The sequence below is a fragment of the Podarcis filfolensis genome, assembly GCF_964270895.1.
Source record: "Podarcis filfolensis genome assembly, chromosome: 2".
NCBI classification, from domain to species: domain Eukaryota; kingdom Metazoa; phylum Chordata; class Lepidosauria; order Squamata; family Lacertidae; genus Podarcis; species Podarcis filfolensis.
Window position 1 is genome coordinate 93,593,273 of NC_139605.1, and position 25,827 is coordinate 93,619,099.

The 25,827-nt window shown below is 44.9% G+C and overlaps 3 protein-coding genes across 7 annotated transcripts; 2 read left to right on the forward strand and 1 right to left on the reverse strand.

Moving 5' to 3' along the window:
- Positions 1-396: 396 nt before the first annotated feature.
- On the reverse strand, positions 397-19,953 carry TK1 (thymidine kinase 1). Of its 2 annotated transcripts, none has more exons than XM_083598437.1 (7): positions 19,643-19,953; positions 5,496-5,527; positions 4,590-4,703; positions 4,191-4,284; positions 1,949-2,038; positions 1,747-1,866; positions 397-1,612 (listed from the first exon to the last, which is right to left on the reverse strand). In XM_083598437.1, exons 1-7 carry the CDS (start codon positions 19,664-19,666, stop codon positions 1,424-1,426), a joined length of 663 nt encoding a protein of 220 aa, XP_083454563.1. In that variant the 5' UTR covers positions 19,667-19,953; the 3' UTR covers positions 397-1,423. The 2 variants fall into 2 exon arrangements, with proteins under 2 accessions (XP_083454563.1, XP_083454562.1); XM_083598436.1 differs by lacking the exon at positions 19,643-19,953 and adding an exon at positions 6,080-6,248.
- On the forward strand, positions 10,295-17,542 carry AFMID (arylformamidase). Of its 4 annotated transcripts, none has more exons than XM_083598428.1 (11): positions 10,295-10,815; positions 12,965-13,055; positions 13,614-13,718; positions 13,886-13,934; positions 14,050-14,135; positions 14,221-14,293; positions 14,484-14,581; positions 14,726-14,804; positions 15,467-15,599; positions 16,105-16,209; positions 17,139-17,542. In XM_083598428.1, exons 1-11 carry the CDS (start codon positions 10,786-10,788, stop codon positions 17,166-17,168), a joined length of 879 nt encoding a protein of 292 aa, XP_083454554.1. In that variant the 5' UTR covers positions 10,295-10,785; the 3' UTR covers positions 17,169-17,542. The 4 variants fall into 4 exon arrangements, with proteins under 4 accessions (XP_083454554.1, XP_083454556.1, XP_083454557.1 ...); XM_083598429.1 differs by having other exon boundaries at positions 10,447-10,815; positions 12,889-13,055; XM_083598430.1 differs by lacking the exon at positions 15,467-15,599.
- Positions 19,954-20,031: 78 nt separating the features above from the next.
- On the forward strand, positions 20,032-25,102 carry BIRC5 (baculoviral IAP repeat containing 5). The gene is made up of 4 exons (XM_083598443.1): positions 20,032-20,205; positions 21,152-21,261; positions 23,660-23,777; positions 24,281-25,102. Exons 1-4 carry the CDS (start codon positions 20,077-20,079, stop codon positions 24,362-24,364), a joined length of 441 nt encoding a protein of 146 aa, XP_083454569.1. The 5' UTR covers positions 20,032-20,076; the 3' UTR covers positions 24,365-25,102.
- Positions 25,103-25,827: the final 725 nt, after the last annotated feature.

Below are 25,827 nucleotides of genomic sequence, written 5' to 3' on the forward strand. Positions count from 1 at the left end.
CAAAGCAGTGGTGTAAGGTCTTGGCACCTACAGAAACAAGTACCGTAAGCCTTATCTCAGCTCCTTTTTTTAGGCTGCACTTTTCACCTCCTGCTGTTCTGGGTTTTGGCCAACCAAGCACTCTAAGCAGCTGATACTGTTTCTCCCAGTGCAGCTCTTAACATGAAAGGGTGTCTGTACTATCGGGAGAAGGAGTATGGGCAATTTCAGTGGTGGTCCGACAACAAAAGTTTCCAAGCAAGAGGCCAGTCATCTTCAACACTTCTGATGGGGAGGGGACTGAGAGGTGGATGTCTCCTACAATCTAAGTGGTAGCCTTTAAAAACAAAATAGACACCTTGCTCTGAAGCCTGGTGAAATGATGGTGGAAATCAATAAAAAAGGTCAAAGAAGACATTCAGTACTAAGTTATTTATTAAAATAGCCTGATGAATAAAACATTTTTCTCTTAATTGATCACTATGGGAGAAGACGGCAAATTTTCATGGGAAACAGAAGAGGCAGCAGAGCAGTCTTAGGGCATGTTTTAAGTGCAAAACTGATGGTTTGCTGAATCAAATGCAGAAATAGCTACTACCATTCATCATGCAGAAGACAGTAAGATCGAACTGGCAGAAGTTATACGACAGGTACATGCCCCAAGTTTCATATATAATGAACATGATTGACGCTCTCGGCCATCCTGAATAAATTAGGAAAGTAAAGGCCTGACACAGGACACAAAATCTTAAAGCCAAGACTACAAAGAACATAAGAATTGCTTATTGCCCACTTCTGGAGACACATTATATCTATCAAACACTTCTACAGAAAAGCAGAGGCCTCATAACTTATGCAGGATTAGTAATAATTTTGTTAGTTTGGAAGCCTCACAGAACTATGCTATATACCCACACGTAGCTAGATGTCAGATCAGAGAGATACACATAGAATTGAGGAAATGATGTTTTGCTCAGGCAGTTAGTCTAGAGTTGAACATTATGTTCCATATTCCATGTTCAAGAAAGGTTAAAGACTGGGAAAGAGACTAGCCCTTCCAAGGTAAACTGTTTAACAAGGACACTGGTGTTTGCTGAAATAAGAGACAATGGCTTTAAGGTATAAATAATATTCTAGTTTGACTAGGAAACAGGTTCTGCTAGTGAACATAGAGGAAAGTCCCAGTTCTATGAGACAGTAGGAAGTCTTTCCCCATAAATGTGAAGCCATTAAGAGGTGAGCTTTCGGTTTTTAGCACACCTAAATTATTAGCCTTTTGCAACACGCCCCAGCCTCATTTCCTCCTTCAAAAGCAGTTCACTCTTTCTAGTGCTTTCACTAGTATTGTCCTTTGATCTGCACACCTTTTTAACGGTATAGGGTTGGAATGAAGAACAGCACATCAATTAACCCCACTGAAGAAAAGGGCTGTCACTTTCCTAGTTCAGTGTGATGGGCTCCACTGCATGATTTGACGAGCAGCCAAAGCCTTTCGGGAACCAGCGACATCTAGCTGCTTATTTCCTCCCGGCAGATTCTCTTTGTCGTCGGTTGCCTGCTGCTGCGGCCGCTTCTTGAAGTAGCAGACACGGCAGACTGAATGGTACTTGTCTGCTCCTCCTATCACTTCCACCTAAAGAAGGAGAGAAGTGTTAATTACTCAACAGGTGAAAAGCACTTTTCTGCTGCCAGACTGATAGCAGGCACATTTCTGCCTCACAGATGGAAAGGAACCTTTCTGAGAAGGAAAGTGCAGTGGACTCTTACCTCCTTCTCTGTTCCCAGCCTCTTTGTGTAAGACGCTTCACGGTAACACTCCATGCAGACGGCGTTTAGTTTCACCACACTCTCTGCTAAAGGGACCAGCTGCAAGATGTTGCCAAAGGCCTGCAGTGAAACAACCAGATGCATCGTTGGGTTGGGACACATACCAGCAGGAAGAGAAAATTAAGAATTTAGAGAGGTTTACCTTTCTCTGGAAGGTTGCATCAAGAGCGGCCACAATGACAGTCTTCCCTGCATTGGCCATTGCCTCACAGAACTCTACAATGTCTGGAAACTAGACAGGAACAGAGGGGAAAAGCTATGTTTCTCCACAGTGGACAAGTCGTATCTCTTAGAAATTCATAGGACTACATGTGACACAACCAGTTCTTTGGTTGTGAGGAGATGGTGGCATTCTTAAGAGTATTTGCATGGTACTCTTACAGTGAAAGCCTATGGGGTGGGGAGAATAGCCAATGTGGTGTGGTCTCTTGCGGTTGCTGAACTACAGTTGCCATCAGCTTCAGCCAACATAGCCAATGGTCAGGATGACAGAAGCTGTAGCCCACCCTCATTGGCCAACTACGGCCCACACATACCCATTCAGAAATAAGCATTCATTAGGACTTGCTCCCAAGTTAATAGTACAGGTATAGGACTGTACCTTAACCCACCTATGTTTAAAGCGAAGTTAAGGGAGCCAACAGGTCTCACGTTCTCTAACTGAATACTTTAAGGTATTCCCTGATGGGAACCCTATCTGCTGCTGCTAGAAAGGTCTCAATTATGGGAGGAAAGGATGATGGCTTGGTGATAGATCACATGCTCTCTCTCTCTTTTTTTTTGCAGAAGGCCCCAAGATCAATACAGTGGTACCTTGGGTTAAGTACTTAATACGTTCCGGAGGTCCGTACTTAATCTGAAACTGTTCTTAACCTGAAACACCACTTTAGCTAATGGGGCTTCCTGCTGCCGCCGCACCGCCGGAGCACGATTTCTGTTCTTATCCTGAAGCAAAGTTCATAACCGAAGGTAATATTTCTAGGTTAGCGGAGTCTGTAACCTGAAGCGTATGTAACCCAAGGTACCACTATACCTGGCAAGCCTGCTGCTACCACCATCACATCACCTGAATTTCCAAAAAGTCTTTAAAGGGGTGGGCCAGCTGTAGTGTGGGCTTCTCATGGTCCAAGACAGGCAATTATCGCCCAATAAGCTTTTAAATGAAAATTGTTCCTTGCTCATCCATCTCCACATACTCAACATGGGTGAGCCGAGATCAGTCTTGTATATATAAGTTTCTTTGTTTTCGTTAAAACTTCCAAGGTCTACTAATGCATTTTACATGTACAAAGCAAGAGTACATCCTCAGGGTCTCTTAACAGCTATTAGACAGCTAATTTGTGTAACAATCTGAAACACGTACTTGTTCTTAGGGAGACAAATAACACTATATCAGATCAATCTCCACCTACTCCTGCATTCTTGACAAGAATACCAGCAGCCACAGTGCAGTCCACACCAAGAACTGACCAGTGGATTGTTCATTTACGTTTTCACCCCTGCTCTACACCCCTTTAAATTAATGTCTCTCCTAACCTTTCAGCAATACATTGTCCAAGTTCAGCTAACACTGCCAACACAGTCAAGAAAATAACTTCCAGAGAACCTACTAGCAGCAACCTGGGTGTGTTCTAGATAAAGATGTACTCCATTTACTGTAGGAATGTTGTTAGAATTGAACTACATTCTATTTAGCAATGATACATAAGAGCCTGTTGGATCTAGTCCAACATCCTATTTTCACAGCGGCCAACCAGATGCTTGCTGGAAACCCACAAAGAGGACATCAGCACAACAGCACTCTAGACACCTGTGATTCCCAGTATTTGGTATTCATAGCAACCCCTTCCATGTTCTTTTATACAGTGGTACCTCAGGTTAAGTACTTAATTCGTTCCGGAGGTCCGTTCTTAACTTGAAACTGTGCTTAACCTGAAGCACCACTTTACCTAATGGGGCCTCCCGCTGCTGCCGCGCCGCCGGAGCACAATTACTGTTCTCATCCTGAAGCAAAGTTCTTAACCCGAGGTGCTATTTCTGGGTTAGCGGAGTCTGTAACCTGAAGCGTATGTAACCTGAGGTACCACTGTACTGTTCTGTGTAAGAGGACTGCAATCCTACATCTACTCAGAAGTCCCAAGGAGCTCAATGGGGCTTATTCTAGGAGACTAAAATGGCAGCCCAAGGCCCCATAGAGCTGTGAAACAGACTTATGCGGTAGTGCTTGACTGTTGACCCAAGCCAGATTTATTTTATTTATATGTTGTTTATTTTATAAACAAGTATGCCAAGATTTCTCATGTCATGTATCACAAAAATAGCATAATGTGGAAAAAATATCTACAACATATGTTTCATTATTCAGAGAAGATAAAAGAACTTACAAACTGGCCTTCATCAATGCCAATCACAGCAGCGTTAAGGGCCTCTTGATGCACATCTTTGAGACAACAAGCTGAATAGGCTTCCATGGTATTCCTACATAGAAACAGAAATATTTGTGATAATTGGATTGCTTTGGTTATAAGCCTACTCCATGGCAAAGAGTTCATTTTCCAGTGGCACTTGCAGAATGCTCTCGAATCTAAATAGCAGCTACGTGAGAGAAGACTTAGACAGGGAAGATGCTTGAATGCCCAGACTGAATCCCCTGAGGTCATATATTATAAAAGCATTACAGTGCCAACAGTTTAAGATAACAGTTTGTGAAAAATGGTGTGCCTGCTTGAAATTTCCCAAGCACATACACTGTATAGATTGGCCCTGACATTTTAGCAATTTACCTGTCATGTGTGGAGACACCATTGACGCAGTAGCGTGTGTCCTTGGAATACTTGATCAGCAGACATTTGTACTGTGCAATTTGGAACCGACGGACCCGGCGCATGAGTTCAGTGCTGCAAAACAAGAATGGAGATGTCCAGTGGCAAGCATAACCCAGGAAAGCCTAAAGTGTTTCTGGTCAGAGAGAAACAAGCTCTTTTACTAGAAGGGCACATGTGGTTCTATTGTGTGCCAAAAAAGCTGCAGCTGCTACATGAGGGAAATTACAAAAGCACAAGACTGACTGCTTTAGTCGCTTCATTACTAAAGATAACACCTACAATCGTGCAAAACACATTTCCCTCCCAGCTCTGGCAGAGACAATGCATTTTAAGACATTGGCTTTTGTTCTACAGAAGGCAGCACTTATTAAGTTTAGAGGTGAAGAGTAAAGAAATGGCAATTGCATCTATTCAGTCCATGGGATCTACTCCTTGCCCTACAGTCTTGATTGGCTAGGGCATGGCAAGGTTTCATTCGATTTGTCTGCCAAGTGGCATGACCCATTATTTGCTCTGGTAAGAGCAAATGATACCAGAGCCTATTTTATAGAAAGCAAACTTTTTTGGGCAAGCAAGGTGCAAATCCAGCATAGGAGACAGTGCCGCTTTTGCACTCATTGAAGGATCTGCAGCCCATTAGCCCATGCCTTGATATATTTTCACCTCTAGTTTACTGACTGAGGGAGGAAGCAGTAGCCTAGTGGTGATAAAGCAGGTAGAACTCCAGCCATTTGTGTCTCTTGTAGTATCCATGTCACATACAGATCAGCCACGCCAGTTAACAAAACTGGTGTGCTAGGCCCAACATCCAGACTACCAGTTCAAATAATAGCAGCACTTATTTCAAATCTGCAGTGTACATACCTTTTCCCAGAGAACATGGGTCCGAAGATTACCTATAGAGATTGGAAGGGAAAATGGATTTAGGAATGTTTTCTTCTTAAAGCTAAGTAGCAAATATACAGGTTGCAAGATGAATGGCTGCAGTCAGAAACAGGTTATTGAACTAGATTGAGCTCCTTTTAAGCCAGCAATCCCTACAAGAGCCCGTCCGTTATCAGAGGCAGCAGTTCTCTAAATGCCACATCCCAGGAATCCCAAGAGGGGAGATGGCGGTTGCCCTTCCCATCTGCATCGTGAGAACAGGATGGTGGGCTAGAGGGGGCCTTTGGTCAGATCCAGCTGTGCCCTTCCAGCGCCCTCACGCAGCCTTTACTCCCATTCGGAGCCGGAGAGGCGAATATCGCTTTCGCACCCCCAGTTCCGCAATCGAGGTTACTACCCCAAACCTCTCCCTCGCTCTCCTCTCCAGTACCCCGCAAAGCCAAGGGCCCCGAAAATATCACTATAAAGGCGAACCTCCAGCCTCAGAACTATCAGCCGCTCCCATTAATAAACCCCTCCAGCTCAAAGCCCTGTCACATACAATGACACCAACTTCTACGTGCCTGGATCTGGCCGCGGGCCTTGAGGGGCGACCCCGGCTGCACTCCCGGCATCATCAGGCAGTTCATGGCTCCGATTCCAAGTCCTTGCCCAGGCAAATCCACCTAACGCCGGCCTTTCTTTCCCTTCGCGCGCCCGGCTCCGGCAGTTTTTATACCCGGGGCAAGCACTGTCCAATCAGAACAGATCGCGCCGTTCCACAGACCATCAAAAGGAAACCCCCTCCGCCCCTTGGCCAATCAGAGTCAAGGCGGGAAAAAACTTTCTTGAAAGTGTTGGGCAAGGGCGGCGTAGGCGCTTAAGCTACCTCCCGGCATGCTCTGCGAAAGTGAGGATTTTAATTTTTTTTTAAGGGGCTGGGGAGGCACTCGCGTCCGGGCTCCAGTCATAGTTCTTCTTTCCTGACTTTTTTTCCTGCTTGGCAGTCGGAGAGCAGCGCCTAAAATCAGTTCTCCAGCTTTGCTTGTGCAAAGGTTGCCATGTTTTCCTTTCATCATTTCTGACCTCTCATTAACCGAGGAACCCGCGCGTATTCGCTCAAGGTTGTGTAATTGTGTTTTAAAATGGGTGCGAGTGGGTTTCAGCCACAGCTTCTTTGTCCCAGAACTTGTGGCCTGCAGCAGCACCGAGCAGGGACTCATCCAGTCCATTGCCAGAGTTGCAATAGTCTGGGTTGCAAGCAAAAGCGAAGATTGGCACCATTTATTGTGCTATCGCTATTAAGCTTTAACACGCCTCAAGGCTCTTTTGTTTTGTTTAACCCTGTTCAGTCTGCCATCTCCATCTTGAGAGGGAGTCTAGATGAATATATTACAGTACAGCAACATGTCCAATCCCTTCAACCTTTCCTCATAGGACATTTATTTGTGTTCGGGTGCTCAGAAAGTAACATACAGGTGTGTCCTGTAGGCAAATATTCCAGGTGATGCAAACTGCTGAATGTGAAATATCTCAATCAGCACATTCCTTTCCTGTTAAAATAAAAGTGTGTATTAGTCTAGAGCAGGGTAGCCCAACATCTGGCTTGAGGGCCACATGCGGCCCTTAATGCCTTTTTTGGTAGCCCTTGGTAACAATTGACACATACACACACACACACACACACACACACACCACATTTTGGCCTCACTCTCCACCCCACCTCCACCCCGTGCAACAAGGCAGAGTGCAGCCTGTGGGTTCTGGTATAAAAAGTTGGACCACCCTGGTCTAGAGAGTCATTCTTCCTCAATAACTCAATTTCTTTCTTCTTGTTACTCAGACATCTCCACTTACCCATCAGGGACATACAGTGGTACCTCGGGTTAAGAACTTAATTCGTTCCAGAGGTCCGTTCTTAACCTGAAACTGTTCTTAACCTGAAGCACCACTTTAGCTAATGGGCCTCCCGCTGCTGCGCGATTTCTGTTTTCATCCTGAAGCAAAGTTCTTAACCCAAGGTACTGTTTCTGGGTTAGTGGAGTCTGTAACCTGAAGCGTCTGTAACCCGAGGTAAAAGGTAAAGGGACCCCTGACCATTAGGTCCAGTCATGACCGACTCTGGGGTTGTGGTGCTCATCTCGCTTTACTGGCCGAGGGAGCCGGCGTACAGCTTCCAGGTCATGTGGCCAGCATGACTAAGCCACTTCTGGCAAACCAGAGCAGCGTGCGGGGATTCGAACCGCTGATCTTCTGATTGGTAAGTCCTAGGCTCTGTGGTTTAACCCACAGCACCGCTCGCGTCCCACGTAACCCGAGGTACCACTGTACATACTTGATCTTCATGGATAATTTCACCCTAGGACATCTCATTTGGCCACATCATACCTGTATGATACATCTACTTTTCATTGGTCTTTCTCTAAAATTTCCTTCACACAGCCTCCCTTATACAAATAGAAAATTGACTTCCAATGATATATTTTTTTAGATACTGGGGGATGTGTTTCTTTTTTAAAAATAATTATCAATTTACAACTGACACTGAATACTGCAGGAAAGTAGCAAAATTGATCACCATGTTCTAGTTCTTTATTATTTCTTGTATAGGCTGCAGTAGAGTGTTAAACGTGTTAAGACTAGATTCCCCCCCCCCAAAAAAAAAAAATTCAACCCACACACTATCTACCGGTTGCTGATTATCCAGCAGCTGCCATAGTACGATAGTACTGCATGCTAACTAATTTTCTTTTTCACATTTTTTTCCCTTTCCCCCCAGATGTGATTAAACAGCTGTCCCATTTGAATCATAAAATGGGAAAACAGCACCTAACAGGGATTTGCAATGTGAAAGCTATTATAATTACTGATGTGTTCATTTATAAGGGAAAAAATTGGAGTGTTTCACAGTGAGGCTTGGCATATTTCTTGGTATATTTGCATATTAAGCTCACTAGCACAACATTGTTGTTAATGTTATCAAATATAACCTTCTGGCCTTTTGGGAATCTTCTTGGTAGCAAGGATAATTGCTCCTCTCATAAGGTTTGTTTAAGGGGTGTCTTACCTGTCGCCTTCTTAGATTTATTCTCAGATGAGATCCCCCCACCCCCGCTCACAGTGAACTAGCTCATTTCACAGCATAAAAATCTTGAAAGCTTTGCCGAGTGAAAAATGTTATAATGAGTTGATTATATTGTGACTGGAACACATCAGCAAAGGTGGGAAGGGTCAGATGAGGGATTTTAGCTGAGATCTGAAGAAGAAAGGAATAAGAACAGAGCGATGAATAGTGGCAGCAAAACAGCAGAGAATTGGGGGGGGGGGCAGGATAGGAGAGGTTTTATGCCATAGTTTCACAGAACCAAAGCCCCATCAAACTGCCTTAGCTATTTGTGGGGAAATTTAATCAGACACTTTGTTCTTTTAAATACCTGGATTTAGTAGGTTAGGGACAGGGGATTTGCGGCTCTCTGGATGTAACTAGACGACAGTCACATAACCCTCACCAGTGCCACGGTACCTGGGGCTGAAAGAAGTTGCAGACCAGCAACATTAGGGGGGGCAGATTTCTCATCCCTGTAGCAGGTAGGTAGACATCCAATACTAATAGTTTATTCATTCCTGAGTGCCTGTCTTGATGCAGCCAAAACTGCACCAACCACAACACAAGAGGAAGGTATCAGCAGGCTTGGAGGAAGACACAAGGTTTGCAGAAGTACCAAAAAGGGTGGACGGACACCAAAACCAACCCAGTGAGGATTGAAAATGCTTGGTGGGTATGGAATGCTAACTGATGGGAGGAGAAATGTAGGAAAGCTTGGGGGGATGGAATGGAGTACCCTGGGAGAAGGAGTAGCTGAGTGGAACACCATGCAGTGTTATGTACTGAGTTGAATAGGATCCAAAAGGCAGCAGTCTGATTGGTCCTAGAACAATAGGGTCCAGAATGCAGCAGTTTGATTGGTCCACAGGAACCACCCAATCCAGCTCCAGGTGGAAGTGAATTCGCAACCAGATTGGCCTACAGGTGAATCCCGGAATTAGCCAATCACGTGGGGCCCATTGTGTAAATAATGTATATAAAGCAGACATTCTGGGGGAACTTCCATTCCTTCTCACCACTATGAGCTGAATAAAGAGCATGAAATCCACTCTCGACTCCGAGACCGTTTTGTTGCAGGCCCCACCTTGTATACTTAATGTCTAGGAGTGGTCAGAGTGATGCAGCAGCACTGTAGATCAGCCCTCTTGACACAGGCTGGGTAGGGTGGCAGTGAAGTTGGGGCTACCTGGACCCACCAGCAGAGCCATTCAGGCACTTCGGCTGGTATGTCTGCACAAACCTGACCACCACCACAACCCCCATTTGCAGGAGCAAAATTCACTCCATTTTCAAAGGAGCCGCATTATGCAAATATGTGTGAGGAAGTACTTTCTCAGACTCACTCTGCATTTTTACAACAGCAGGAGAAAAGTGCATTTGAATCCAAAGAGAAGGGAGGGATTGCAGAGTTGTTTCGCAGCACACCGCCGTCATAACTAAAAAGAGCAATGAGAAACTATGGAAACCGGAGCTATTCAGGAGTTATGTTCCTTTCTAAGTGGGTTATGCTGCTTAAAGCATATCTGAGGTCGCTTTGATCTTACATACTTTGGCAGCCAGGACACAGATCCAAAAATAGTATCCTCAAACTGAGCTGAGAGTCTGCATCAATGGTTGTTGTTTTTTAAGTGCATTGGAAAATACAAGAATTGCTACATTGGGTAAATCTTTTTCTGAGTATAATAATAATAAATTATTATATCCCACCCACCTGGCTGGGTTTCCCCAGTGTGAGCAAGATTTAAAGATCACTTCTCAAAAAGAGTTTGTTTGTTTGTTTGTTTTTGGCTGGGATGGGGGGAATTACCTGGCTACAAAAATAGCTTCCCCTGAATTTGTGCACAGATTTGAGCTTGTGTCTTGTAACTAGACGATATCAGTTGCCTTGGGATAGCTGTTCTGGAGTCAGTGCTGAGAGCAAATATGACTGCCCTCCACCTAAATCCCAGCACGGATTTGTTTATTTGCAGAGAGCATAGTTCCCTATGTCAGGGTTTTCTGACCCCCCACCCCGCCCCAGCTCATGGAGCAACCAGTGGCCAAGGAGGAACACCTGATCTGTTCTACACTTTGTACCCAGAGGCTGAATTTGGTCACATGGCTGGCTCTTCTAACTAGTTGCTCTGCAGCACAGAAAACTTGGATGTAAGAAGATACAGCATAGGCCACATCTGAGCCGGTGACATGGGAAAGTGGCAGGAAATGACCAAGGAGGTAAAGGAAGGGGTGGAGGGAATGGTATTACCTCTGTGTGTGACAGATTTTGAAAGATCTTGTTTTGTGTGAGTTTGGTGGTTACAGCCAGGAAAAGATTTGAGACGTCCTCTAGAGAAAAAGAACTTCTAGAACAGGCATAGGTAAACTCGGCCCTTCAGATGTTTTGGGACAACAACTCCCATCATCCCTGACCACTGGTCCTGTTAGCTAGGGATGATGGGAGTTGTAGTCCCAAAACATCTGGAGGGCCGAGTTTGCCTATGCCTGTTCTAGAAACTGTGTTACACTGATGCTGACAAAGTCTCCTTTAAGATGGGGGTGGCAAACCCCTGGCCCCCCAGATGTGGATGGACACTCATCATCCCTGACTGTTGGCTATGCTGGCTGAACAACACCCAGAATGCTACTCATTAGCCACCCTTGCATTGAGGACTAGCAGATATATTGCTTTTGTACATCAGATATGTGGAAATGGAAATGATATACACAAGGGGAAATGTGGGAGGAAGAACTGTTGGGCAACGTTCAAAAGATAAACATACATTATCCTGAAAGCAGAGATATGTCTAAATCGAACAGCTGCATTTCTCAGGGTGGTCTCAGCAATGCCAAAATCTTTGCAGGGTTGTGTTCCATATGTACAACATCAATGGGAACTTTTACCCCTAAGGTTTCTTCCTAGCTGTGCAGGGTGGGGTTGGTTCATTTGGTAAGTTCTCCCCCTGCCTTCCTGACAGGGATCCCTGCTCCATGAGAGCCAGTGTGGTGTAGTGGTAAAGAGCGGTGGACTCGTAATCTGGGGAACTGGGTTCGCGTCCCCGCTCCTCCACATGGAGCTGCTGGGTGACCTTGGGCTAGTCACACTTCTTTGAAGTCTCTCAGCCTCACTCACCTCACAAAGTGTTTGTTGTGGGGGAAGAAGGGAAAGGAGAATGTTAGCTGCTTTGAGACTCCGTTGGGTAGTGATAAAGGGGGATATCAAATCCAAACTCTTCTTCTTCTTCCTTTTTTTTTTTTAAATTTTATTGGAAATTTTATTTACAACATAACACAACCCCCCCAACACAGAAATCCACCCCCTTCAGACACAAACATAACAAACAACAAGCATAATTTACAACAATACAAACAACCAAATAAAAGACTTCCTTTATCCAGTTTCTGGCATCCTTATTTACTTCTTATAAGCTGTTTCCTGTATAAATAATTATTAAGATTTTCCTAATTATAACTGAAATATCCACAAAGTCTCCTGCAGACATTAATCAAAACAAGTCTAGGTATGAATTTTAGGGCACTGTTTTGTGAAGTATTCTCTGCATTTCCCCCATGCTTTTTGAAATTCTTGTCTAGTGTGATCTCTAATTGCCTCTGTTAATCTAGCCAGTTCAATATACTCTAACAGTTTGTCTTGCCATTCCATTTTTGTTGGACCAATCCCCCCCCCAGTTTTTAGCAGTTAGGATCCTTGCTGCTCCTGTGGCATAGAGGAACATACCTGCGTCCGTTATCCCTAGTAGAAAAGCTTCTGTATTTTTTATAAAGTTATACTTAAACATTTTTTTAAGCTTGTCATATACTATGTTCCAGAAGCTTTTGATTTTTTCACAGGTCCACCAAACATGTATAAGTGTCCCCTCTGTTTTACCACACCTCCAACACAGATTCATTTTTATCTTATACATTTTAGCTATTTTGGTAGGTGTTAAGTACCATCTATAAAACATCTTGATTAGATTTTCCCTCATTACTTCACAGGCTGTAAATTTCCAGTTCTTTCTCCATAATTCTTCCCATGCTGTTAAGTTTATGGTTTTCCCAATATCTAAAGCCCACTTGATCATTACCTCCTTGACCTGTTCGTCTTTGACCTCCCACTCCAATAATGTATCATACATTTTTGATTTTACCTTAGTTTTGTTTTGTAATAACACTTTTTCTAATAATGAAGGTTCGTTTGAGAAACCTTCTTCCATGCCGTGCCTGTTATTAAGTAAGAAATGCATAGCTGCATGCTACTTACTTAGCCATGCTTCGTTTGGCACCCTCTCTGCCTGTGTTTCTACTCAGCTCCCTAGTCACCTTACTCTGAGTGAAAAGAGGGCCACTGTGGCTGTGCAAGGTGCCTTGCTTCCTCTCTTTGCAGGAGCTGGAGAAGCAGTACTCCCCTAGCAGGTGGTCTCCACGGCTGGATGCGGATGCTGTGATTGAGGCTCACGTACAGACAATGAGCGAAGGTAAAGGGTCCCTGGGCAGTCCACTACCCAGCAATAAGTGGGATGGGAGTGGGCAGATCACCAAGGGGCCACTAACTTCTGACAGATCTTCCAGTGCTTGCTGGTTGTTGGCATTCTTGCAAAGAGCCCTAGAGTTGGTGGACCTGGTTCTGATCCAGCAAGAAGGGCATGTTTATCCTTAAGCAAGACTGCATACCCAGGGTCACTGAACATGGATCAGTTATGCTTTAGCAGTTAAGCAACCCTGAGGATGCACTCTGGCCGCAGAAGTTCTAGTGGGCCAGCTCACCTCCAGTGCAGGAGAGGGAAAAATCTCACAGGAGGTTCTGAAGAGGGATTGGAAAGAAGGCTCTCCTTTGGAACTTGCAAGGAACGTTTCTTCCCCTTGGGACTGTATAGCAGTGGCAAAGCCTACCTCAGTTTCCCAGAAGGTTAGTAAGATAGCATGCAGTTTTGAACGAGGACAGGCACTGACAATCTGAAAACTCCTCTGGAGTGTGGGAGCGCAGCCCAGATGTGGCCAGGTAAGCTGCGAACTCCCATCTCTCTGCTCTGCAGGTACCCGCCATGCCCAGATTGGCACCCAGACTCTGCTGAATGTGCCCTACGGGTTGGGCGAGGGAGAGAAGCTTGATGTGTATCTTCCTAAGGAACACACTGAAAGTAAGAGTACAGGAGCAGCATGGGAATGATTGGGAAACTGGGATGTTGGTGAAGTGCTGGTTGTGGCAAACAGCCAATGTCAGAAAGCGAGGGGTGGTACATTAGTGGGAGTTTGTGCTAAGTGATGGTCTTTGCTGCCTGATTCTTTCTCCCGTTTCCCTTTTCAGCCTTCCCTCTGGTCCTCTATATCCATGGCGGCTACTGGCAATTCCTCAGGTGAGTTGTGCTGGAGGTTGCCTAGGCCCTGCTCCTTTGACTGCAGGACCCCAATGGGATGATGTCCCACCTAGCGGAACCATCTGGGACTGCTGTTCTCTTTCTCCTCCTCTAGCAAAGAGGCTTCAGGCTTTGCTGCGGGGCCCCTAGCGACCCACGGCGTCGCCTTGGCTGCAGTTGGCTACGATGTGGCTCCCAAAGGTACGCAACTGTGGTGGAAACCGTTTTCCTGTTCTGCTCTCCTTGGCATCTCATGTCTAACTTGGATATTGTGGTTTGTTCTCAGGCCAGCTGGAGGTGATGGTCAGGCAGGTCCGACGCAGCGTGGCCTTCGCAGTTCAGCAGTACACAGGGATCAGGTAGGAGGCGCAGACAGGGTGAAAATACAGAGCACCTTGGGAAAAAGAGACCAAGGGGCCTGTCATACCCTGCTGAAGCCCTACAGGGTTGATGGAGGCCCTGGATAGCTTTCCTCTGGCAATTCTACTCCGTCCGACACCTTCAGATCCTCTCACCTGCTCATTTCAACCGCGTCTCATTTGCCTTTAGCGGTGTTTATCTGCTTGGACACTCAGCAGGGGCCCACCTGGCAGCCATGGTGCTCTCTACAGATTGGGCAGAATTTGGTGTTGTGCCAAATATCAAAGGTACTGTCTGGGAGACACTGATCCCATTCCCGCCCCCAGCTCTTTTTACATCTTAGCATTCCCTCTTTCCCTTGCCTGAACTTCATGACCCAACTTGCACCAAGCTGGAGCGTCAGTAAGACATGGACTCTTTTTCCTTCCCAGGAGCCTTTTTGGTGAGTGGCCTCTATGACTTGGAACCCATCACACACACCTATGTCAATGATGTTTTGCACATGAGCCGGTGAGAGATGCATCTTTGAAAAGGAATTCTCGACCCATGTAGGGCAGAAAAACTGCAGTGAGTCCCTTGGGAGCCCCCTACTCACCAACATGTGGCCTATTATTGTTAACAGCCCACGGCAGACCAGTGGGCAGGTTAGCAGCATCTGTGTTGCTCAGCACAATGCAGTTCATGAAGGATCATGTGAAACAGTTTAGTAAGGTAAAGGTACCCCTGACCGTTAGGTCCAGTCGCGGACGACTCTGGGGTTGTGCACTCATCTCGCTCTATAGGCTGAGGGAGCCGGTGTTTGTCCGCAGACAGTTTTTCTGGGTCATGTGGCCAGCATGACCAAGCCGCTTCTGGTGAACCAGAGCAGTGCATGGAAACGCCGTTTACCTGCCCACCGGAGCGGTACCTATTTATCTACTTGCACTTCGTGCTTTCGAACTGCTAGGTTGGCAGGAGCAGGGACAGAGCAACGGGAGCTCACCCCGTCGCAGGGATTCGAACCGCCGACCTTCTGATCGGCAAGCCCTAGGGTCAGTGGTTTAACCCACAGTGCCACCCGCGTGCTTTCAAAATTGTGCTCTGCCTAGAAATGGCTGCCTTCTTGGCTTATCAGCAAGCCAGCCCATTCTGCCTCTCTTTCATCTCTGTATGGTCTGTGTGTCTTTCCTCAGGGAGGTGGCCTTACAGAATAGCCCTTTGAGGTGTGTGCCTAAGTTTGAGGGCAGGAGAAGCTGCCAGGTACTCATCACTGTGGCACAACATGATTCTCCCGAGTTCCACAGACAGTCCCAGGAGTACTTTGAGGTGTGTTGGCTGATGTTCGCCATGTTAAGTTTCTCTTTAATATTTGGTGGTATATAAGTGTTTTTTAAAATAAACAAATAATAAAGATGCATCCATGGAATCAAATGATGTGCATCCACACTCCTACCCATGTATTTAAAGAGCCACAAATGCATGTGTGAAAGGTGAACACTACCTAAGACAGGTGAGGGGAATCTTTGGTCCTCCAGATGTTGCTGCAACTCCCATTCATCCCTGGTCTTTCGTCATGGCTGGTGGAAGCTGTAGTTCAGCAACATCTGGAAGGCCAGGGGTTCCCAATACCTGGCCTAAAACATTTACTTAATATTTGCTTCATACTTCTGGTCTCCCATCTCCCATGGCTCTTCATTATGAATCAATGAGATCACCAACTCCATTCCTCCCAAGTCTCTGCCATCTATCAGAGTAATGCATTAGGGTAAAGGCACTTGCAAGTACTGTGGTGAGGATAGTTTTGTTAAAATCCCTATTGCTTGCCCTATAGGCTTTGCGTGCAGCTGGCTGGAGTGCCTCTTTGCTGGACATTGGAGACACAGATCATTTTGATGTTATTGAGAAGCTCTCCCAGGAAGACTATTTTCTCACACAGGTAAAGGTAAAGGGATCCCTGACCATTAGGTCCAGTCGCAGACAACTCTGGGGTTGCGGCACTCATCTTGCTTTACTGGCCGAGGGAGCTGGCATATAGCTTCCGGGTCATGTGGCCAGCATGACTAGGCCGCTTCTGGCGAACCAGAGCAGCGCACGGAAATGCCATTTACCTTCCCGCCGGAGTGGTGCCTATTTATCTACTTGCACTTTGACGTGCTTTCGAACTGCTAGGTTGGCAGGAGCAGGGGCCGAGCAACGGGCGCTGGTACACGGGTGCAAATGAGCTGCAATAAAATGATGGTGGCTGTCAGTATATTTGTCACTTGCCATGTGTTAGGAGTAATGCTTCAGGGAGAGCATGACATGCGCTGCATCTCCAGAATACCGCATCAAGGAGGACTCCTAATTGTAGCTAAAACCAAACAGGACTTCTGCATATATCCTTATAATTGAATGTATAAGCTTTGCCATTGTCGTGTCATGTCCAAATCTAGCATGAAGTCAAAAATGGAATGGGTGATAAGGCCTCCTTCACACAAATATCCAACAGCATGGGAGTCACTTCCTTGTAGTGTGATCTCACATTACTATGGAGCTTAGTGTGAAAATATTCCAACAATGTGGCTGAGGCTGATCACATGGGTCTTCAACATTAGTTGTGGCGCTGATCAGGTGGGGGAAATCCATGAATTTAGACACACCCATGTCTGGAATATTCACACACTTACCCCAGCAATGTGGAATATACATGTGTCTCTGAAACACAAAGGAGCTATGTAAATACTATGGAATTTGGGAAGTGTGTGGGAGGTAGTTCCTGCTCAGGCCAACTTTATAATCACAACACACTCCCGATGATGAGTGAGAAGCTTCAGTGTTGAACCAATTTGTTATGCAAGGGAAACATATTCTTTCTTGATGTTCCAGGTGATTTTGAAAATGATTTCAAGAGGCTGATAGGTTGACACAAGATGGAACTCTCAGCCTGGAGTCCCCATATACAGCCATGAGTGGCCATCGCTGACTTTGCAAACCCACCCACCCCAATCCTCCACTCTCTCTGCTGTGCTGTTTTATTTCACCCTGGGAATGGACTTCCTGCAATTGCAATTTTATCCAGTTAAGAAAGAAATTCAGAAGACACAAATCTATTGAAATGGAACTTTGAAACACATTATTCCTTGTTGCTTTGGAGGCAATTGACTCTTCAAGAGAGCACACAGTTCCTTTCGCATGGACTGCCTGACACAGAGACAGTTCCTGTCCACTCCTGCAATAAACTCTGTTCCTCCCAGCATGCTGAGAACATTAAAATAACATCAACGCATAAATTACATCTACATTGTGGCAGTTTATCACCTTCTCCTAGGAGATAGTCTGAATCAGTGAGCACAGGCAAGGCATAATTGCTGCATAAATCACCACGTCTCTCAGGGCCTGAGCTGAAGATGGGCATCTTTCACTAACAGCAGTAACTAAACTTTTATTCAGCCTTCTAAATCCATATGAAACTGCCTTATACAGTCAGAACAGTGGCACTCTGTGCTTGTGCTATGGAGGCCCATGTCTCTACTCCCACGGGCTCAATGCAGTCTTTGAATCAGGGATCATGCAAGCAGGAAACTGCAGATTTAGAGCATAGCCAGACTGGAACAGTTCTAAAAGAAAATTGTGGAAATCATGGCAACAATGGCTATAACAACTGTGCTGCGACAGCCAGTTAGTTATGCTCTTGCCTTGGAATGGGCCAAAGTTAAGAAATACATCTCAAGACCTTGCGCAAGTAACGTCAGTTGTAATGATTATTGTGCCACGAATTGGGGGATGTCAACAGTCAGAGATCAGATGAGTCTCTGCCCCTTTTGCATTCAGGTGTTGAGTGCTGCACAGAGTTATGATAACTAAATCCTAAGAAGAGGCCAATGGCCAGTCTAGCCCAACATCCTGGTTCACACACTCACTAGCCAGGTGCCTGTAGGAAACCAACAAGTGAGACCCAAGCATGAGCACTCTTCCTCCTTGCAGTTCAAAATGCTTTCCTTTCAGCCTGGGCATGCTCCAAGACTCCTGGATTCCAGGCACTGAACCAAGTCTGACCTAATGAAGGATTTAGCCCAGCTTCTTATAATGGCTTTATGCTAACAGAAGCACTTCTGCAAGGCATTTTCAACAATCCCCCCCCCCCCGCAATCAACCGCACCCCTCTGTGCCATATATGCTGTATTGTTCCAGAGGGTCCACCAGCAGTATAGGTACTGGGTGCAAGGAGGATCAGATGGTGCCCTGCTTGTGAAAGCACTTCCACTAGTTGCTACCAGCTGGTGCAAAGCCACCATTGGATACAACACTTAGCTTTTTATTTTTAGAGAGTGTTCTTATACTATGCAGAAATCTTTATTCCCCCCCCCCCCCCAGATCGGCCCCATTTAGCAATACACAGTAGCAGAACATAATGTTTAATTTGGCGGAATTAAACCATTGTCTCTGGTTTGCATATGTCAGTACGCCTCACTTCAAAGCACATCTGAAAACCGGAAGTTCTGCGTGGGAGGGTAGATGCAAGTTAAAGCTGATTTTCACAATTCCGATAGCCGGAGCAGGGTGCGGGGAGAATCTGAAGTTCCAGTCCTATATACACTTACCTAGGAATAAACCCCATTTAATTTAATGTGCCATACGAGTACACTGTTAAACTGCGCGCCGTTCTATACATATTTGCGGGGGAGCTCTGTTAAAATCAGGCTTGTGCTGCACATCTCCTTCGTTTGTTCATTTCTTTTAAATGGCTGACCTTTATTCCGAGACATTGAAACACACGATTAAGCATGTGTTTGTTTAATATATTTATATCTTGCTTTTCCTTATAGCAGTTGAAGGCGGTTCATAACGAACTATACTAGCAAAAGCTACTGTGATCCAAGTGGAGCAGCAAGCCGAGAGATAATAAAACCAAGAAAGAGAGCAGCTAAGCCAAGTGCCTGTAATAAAAAAAGCACTGCAGCCATAAACTACCGGTACATGCTTACCAGAGATCAATCTCCGTGGAATACAATGGGGCTTGAACATGCAGATCAGTCCCTTTAATTTTCTGGCGAAGTTCGCCTCTCTTCCTCTAGCAAAACATGTAATATGAATAGAAAGTGAAACGTTGGTTTGCAGTCGGCCGGTTTGAGGAAGGGGGAGGCATTCCCCAATGCTAACAAAATACCTTCTCTTTGCAACTGCTGTATATGAACAAAACAAACTACTGTAACCCTAAATGCTCGATTTCAACTTCTCAGCGGACTTCTTACACACAGCAGCAGCAGCCCAACTATATTTTTCTCTTTCAAACACCCAGCCTCGTTCTGTTCCAACAGCCACTGAACAAAATTTCGGGGCTTTTTGTGTGTGTGGGGGGGGGTGCATTACGACGAGAAAAAGCCCATCACCTCTGTCTGTTTACTCAGAAGCATGTCCCAAGTGTGTTCTCCCTAATATGAAGTTAGGATCGCGGGCTATTTTATTGAAACGATTTTACACGTGTCTTTAGCTTCTTTTCCCCATCACGTGGGAAGTGGGGTTTCTAAATCCATATTATTATTATTATTGTTTTGTTTCTTCTGCCTCTAACTTTCGGAAATACAGCCTTATTTGCCTGTTCCAGCAACAACAACGGAGACCTCATAGAGGCATTTTAAAGAGTTCGTCCTGTCTTGTGTTTCTGGTCTTTAAAACGTGCGCAGTTTTGCCTCTTATCTCCTCTAACTGCATTTTATAGAGAGGGAGAACTACAACTCCCGGCATGCTCGGTGAATAGCAGCCGATTTCCCGTCATCCTTTGCTCGGCCGTTGTTCTGACCGCGGTGTTTTGAACGTGGCAGGAATGGAGGCGGGAGCTGCTCCTGTGGGTCCGCAAGTGCGGCCGGGATTCGAGGAGTTTCTGAAGGAGCACCGAGTCGCCACTTTCGACCAGTGGCCCTTTGCCTCTGACTGCTCATGCACTCCAGACCGGGTGAGGGACCCATTTCTCCTCAGCCAGCTTGCCTCCTATGTACTTTTCCTCCTCCTTATCTACTTCCTGCACTCCATGCATAATTTTACACACTTCTATCATGTCTCCTCTTGGTTGCCTTTTCTCTGCTAAACTAAAAATCCCCCAAAGTGACCTTCCCTATTAGGGAGGTTGCTCCACCCTCTTGATCATTTTGGTTTCCCTTTTTTGGACCGTTTCCAGCTGTTCAGTATCCTTTTTGAAGCGAGGCCATCAGAACTGTAAACAGTATTCCAAGTGTGGTTGCACCATCAATTTGTAAAACAGTATTTTGATACTGACAAATTTATTTTGCATTCAATTTGATTTATTTTCCTAATGATCCCTAGCTTGGCATTTGTCTTTCCACAGCTATCACACACTGGGTCAACACCTTCATCAGATTATCCTCTACAACCCAAGGTCTTGTTCCTGGTCAGTCACTACCACTCTGGACCCCATGAAATATATATAATTTTTGCCCCTAATGTGCACTTGCTTAAACTGAATTTGCGTTTCCCACTTTGCTGCTTATTCACTCAGTTTGGGGAGACCCTTTTGGAGTACAGCGGTACCTCGGGTTACAAACACCTCGGGTTATAAACACTTTGGGTTACAGACTCCGCTAACCTGTAAGTAGTACCTTGGGTTAAGAACTCTACCTCAGGGTGAGAACAGAAATCACACAGCGGCAGCAGGAAGCCCCATTAGCTAAAGTGGTACCTCGGGTTAAAAACGGACCTCCAGAACGAATTTAAGTACGTAACCAGAGGTACCACTGGACTTCACAATCCCTTTTAGTTTTAACTACCCTGAGCAATTTAGTATCAGCAGCAAACCTGCCTACCTCACTGCTCATCCTAACTCTTTGGATGTGTGATTGTTGAATGTACACTTGTTGAACAACTTTCCTCCCCTCTCTTCCCAGATGGCAGAAGCTGGATTTGTTCACTGTCCCAGTGACAATGCACCTGACGTCGCCCAGTGCTTCATATGCTTTAAGGAGCTGGAGGGATGGGAGCCAGATGATGACCCTATGTAAGTATTTTGTTGTTGGATCTGCTGACTTGCAGTGCCTCCAAATAAGTGCTTGGCATAGACATATCTGCCTTTTTACCAAGACAGAACATGATGTTTCACAGATACTACAGGGATGAAGGAAGCAAATCTGCAAGCTTAAAATAGGGTACAAGTAATTTAGATGGTTTGTCCACATCTTCCATCTTTCCCTTTGCCAAAAGCCCAATATGGCTACTTAAGACCCAATGAGACCACTTGTCATAGGCAGGTTACATTTATTTAGTTTATTTGATCTTTGAACATCTGGCTACATTTAAGCAGGTGGTTAGATTATGCAGTATGGTGTGGACTGCATTTGCAAAGAGTAAATATTAATTCTGCTCCATGTTCCTGATGCCACACTGCACAACACTAATCAGACCAAATTCCCCTGGCTGCTCTGCAAGCCAGTAATGCTAATAAGGGCTCTCTATTGACTAGCCTCAAAGGCAGGTGGTGCCTGAAAACTGCCTGCATAGCTGAGTCTGATGATTCACGCCACTCCAATCTTTGAGCAGTGAGACACTCCAAGCGTTCCAGTGCTTACCCAGGTTTCCTTGGAATGAGATCAGTGGAGTCATGGTTTTATTTACACATTTATTTAAAAACCTGCGCATAGGGTGGAGGGTCTCAAAGCATTAATACCCCAACAGATCTTGCTTCCCCATTCTGTTACCAGGAAACCCCAACTTCCAGTACAGCACAAAGCTAAATGTGTCTCTCATCGGCTTTGCAGCGTCTCCCAGTTCTTTTCCTGGCTCACATAGCAGTTCTCTCCAGTGCAGCCCCACCTTCCTGGCCATGTAAATCGTTTCTCACTTAGATGCCACTATTAAAACCCAGATCCTTCCTCTGAAGTGCATATCAAGACACTAAAAATAGCTATCTGAGCTTCATCTACAAATGAATTTGCTTGATCACTTTCCTAACCTCCCCCAAAATTTATAAGATTACCTACCTCCAAATAGAAAATGTCTGCCCTGCGCATACAAAAAACAAACAGCAGCATAACACCTTGCCCTTAGGTAAAGGGACAGGGACAGGTTAAAACTGGGAGAAAAGTTATATGTCCATATTGGCAGCAAGTGATTTGCTTTGAAGCAGGCCTAACCTAGAGACTTAGAACAAGCATCCTATACTGGACCAGTGGTGGGGTAGTAAATTTTCTACTGATTCCCCCCCCCCCCCCGGAAAAGGTTCTGTTTCATTAGTAACAATGAATGGATGCCAATAGCAACTAAATATTAGGGAAGCTTGACACTTTCAATGTTTCTGCCTTTGTTTGCAAGTAAAAGAAGCATGCTAGATTAGATTGCTCTCTAGGGCACGAGAAAATTTTCCTACACAAATTGCCCTAATTTTCACAGAAAAATTTAACAATTCAAAAATTTGGTGGAAAGCCTAGCGAGGAGGGATGTCATCTATTCTACTTTAATTCAGGAGATCAGATATGTTATTTCAGGAGTTACTACAAGACCAGCTGGTGCTGTGCAATCCACTGCTGAATGTAAAGCTGGCACATGACATTAAACTCAATTGCACCGAGCAGCGTAAACATTTAACATCTTCAAGAGAAAGGCAGTTTCAGTAGCTGCAGTCCCGATTTTGCATGAGCAGCAAAGAGGGCATGAAGAAAAAAAGTAATCCAAAACAGTTCCATTATTTCCCCTGCATTGGGAAATCACAGAAGAGGTGGAGCCATGGCCCTCCTCTATTATTAACATTAAACTGTTTTGGGTGGTGGTTCAGAAGCTTAAGCTGGTGCCCTCTGTTCTGGCCTGCCTTCTGTTCTTAGTGGGTTATTAATGAACATCCTACTTCAGTGTTTCAGTATTTGCATTGGCCCCCTTTTGTTTTCCTGGCTCAATACAAGGTACTAGTTAAAGCAGGGGCCAGCAAATTTTCCAGCAGGGGTCTGGTCCATTGTCCCTCAGACCTTGTGGGGGGCTGGACTATATTTTGAAAAAATAATAATGAATGAATTCCTATGCCCTACAAATAACCTAGAGATGCATTTTAAATAAAAGCACATCCTACTCATGTAAAAACACCAGGCAGGCCCCACAAATAACCCAGAGATGCATTCTAAATAAAAGGGCACATTCTACTCATGTAAAAGCATGCTGATTCCCAGACCATCCGCAGACCAGATTTAGAAGGCGATTGGGCGGATCCAGCCCCCCAGGCCTTAGTTTGCCTACCCATGAGTTAAAGCCTCTAAATCCATGTAAATATTGGGCCCACATATGCTACCTTTATCCCTGTAAGATTTGTGAAATGTTTTTAATCTCTTAGTAGCTCTTCACTCTGAACCCTAGAGAGGTCTGCCTTATCCTTTGAGAACCATTGTGCTAATATAGTTTGTCCTTCTTTCTAGGGAAGAGCACCGGAAACACTCCCCCAACTGTGCATTTCTGGCTCTCCAGAAAGATATTAAGGACTTGACACTGCAAGAGTTTATGAGACTTTGCAAAGAGAGAATGAAGGCCTTGGTTGTAAGTATGGTTTGCAGGGAGCTGTGAATGTACTCTAGCTTTTTCTGCTCTCCTGTTCTCCCTACAACAGTGTTTCCCAAAATTGGGTCTCCTGCTGTTTTTGGACTACAACTCCCACCATCCCTAGCTAGCAGGACCAGGGGTCAGGGAATATGGGGACTGTAGTCCAAAAACAGCTGGGGACTCAAGTTTGGGAAACACTGCCCTACAGTTTCAAAATGGTCATTTAGAACCCCACCCTCCTCCACACCAGATCATACATAGTCTCTTGCCCATAGAACTGCCTTGATTTGAAGATAGTGTTCTTCACTGGTTTGGCTGCAACTGTGAGATCAGTTTGGCTTTCCCTGCTGTTGTATGGTTTTCCTGCTTGTTTCTCAAAGTCAATAGCCACTGCCCATCCCTACCTGCAGCAAAGCCCTCCTCTTGTATTCCACTTTACAGCTCAAACACTTTCCTTTTCTTTACTTACTAACAGGAGTTCCTTTCTGTTTTTCTCCTAGAGAAAGGAAATTAACCAGAAAATTAACGACTTGGAAAAACGTGCTGAGAAGACACGTAATGCAATTGAATTGTTGCGTATGTAACGTTCCCAGTGTACTATCTCCATTGAATACAATGAGGCTTAAACATGCCAATCAGTCCCTTTAATTTTCTGGCGAAGTAAACATTCGCCTCTCTTCCTCTAGCAAAACATGTAATATGAATAGAAAGTGAAACGTTGGTTTGCAGTCTGCCGGTGGAGGGGAGGGGAGGCATTCCCTGATATTTACAAAATACCTTCTCTTTGCAACTGCTGTATATGAACAAAACAAACTGACCCTAAATGCTCGATTTCAGCTCCTCGGCGGACTTCTTACACCCAGCAGCAGCAGCCCAACTATCCTTTTCTCTTCAAACACCCACCCTTGTTCTGTTCCAACAGCCACTGAACAAAATTGGGGGGGGGGGTTGGGGGGCGCATTACAACGAGAAAAAGCCCACCAACCTCTGTCTGTTTACTCATAAGCAAGTCCCAAGTGTGTCTTCCCTAATATGGTTAGGATCACGGTACTATGCTGTGGTAGCTCCTGAGGCAGGGCTGTTTGGAACTTGGACAAGACCCAAAGGCCTCTCGACTGCGTTCCTGCATTCACACCTGTGGCTCTGGTCAAGTTGCACTTAAGGGCTGAATGAAGATATCTGCAGCTCTCCACTGATTTCTGTGGGTTATCCTGCACATTAGGACAATAATGCCAAAAATATAGATTCACTAAGGTAGTCTAATTTAACTGGAATGTCATAGTAATGTTAATGTCATATTAAAAAGCTCAGTGAAAACATCATTACTGTGAATTATTAGGATGAGGCGGGGGCAGGGAGTACCAAATATATGGTATGCAAATCTGGTAGTTTTAACTCAAAATGGTCATGACAGGGAAGGTGCCTAAAAAGGATGTGCAGTACAGTCCTACTGGTGTTTTTTTATTCATTTGCACTTATTCCCCCATAGGCACAAGAATGAACTACACAAAAAATGCTGTGATTATAATCTTATGTTACATATATAAAATTACAAAATCCATAACAATTTTAATACAGAAAAATAAAGTCTGTGTTTTCAAGAAACAAAGTGTGATGTGCACTTCTCCTTTGCCATGCACACCTTGTTCTGTTTTTACTTGTACAGTAACATGATTTTTATGCACAAACATAACTGAAAAAAGAGAACGATTTGCACTTAAATTGGAATCTTCATACTAATGGATCCAATACATTTGCAGATGTTTTCATTGGGGCCACCAGGACTAATGATTTTCTTTTATCTTCATTTTTAAAAAACTTACAGCGCTATCATTGCATATTACATGTATTGCATACATATGAATTTGTCCAGCAGTCACTATCTATAGTCCTTCAAAAGTCTCCTGAAATCATATATATATATATTAAAAGTAAATAGTTTTGAGGTGTTTTGGTTCGCATCTTACCTTCTTCCTCTGATGCCCTTGCATCTCTACCTCCCAAAGACTTGCACAGCTGTTTGTTGCAGCAGCCCTGGCTACAAGCT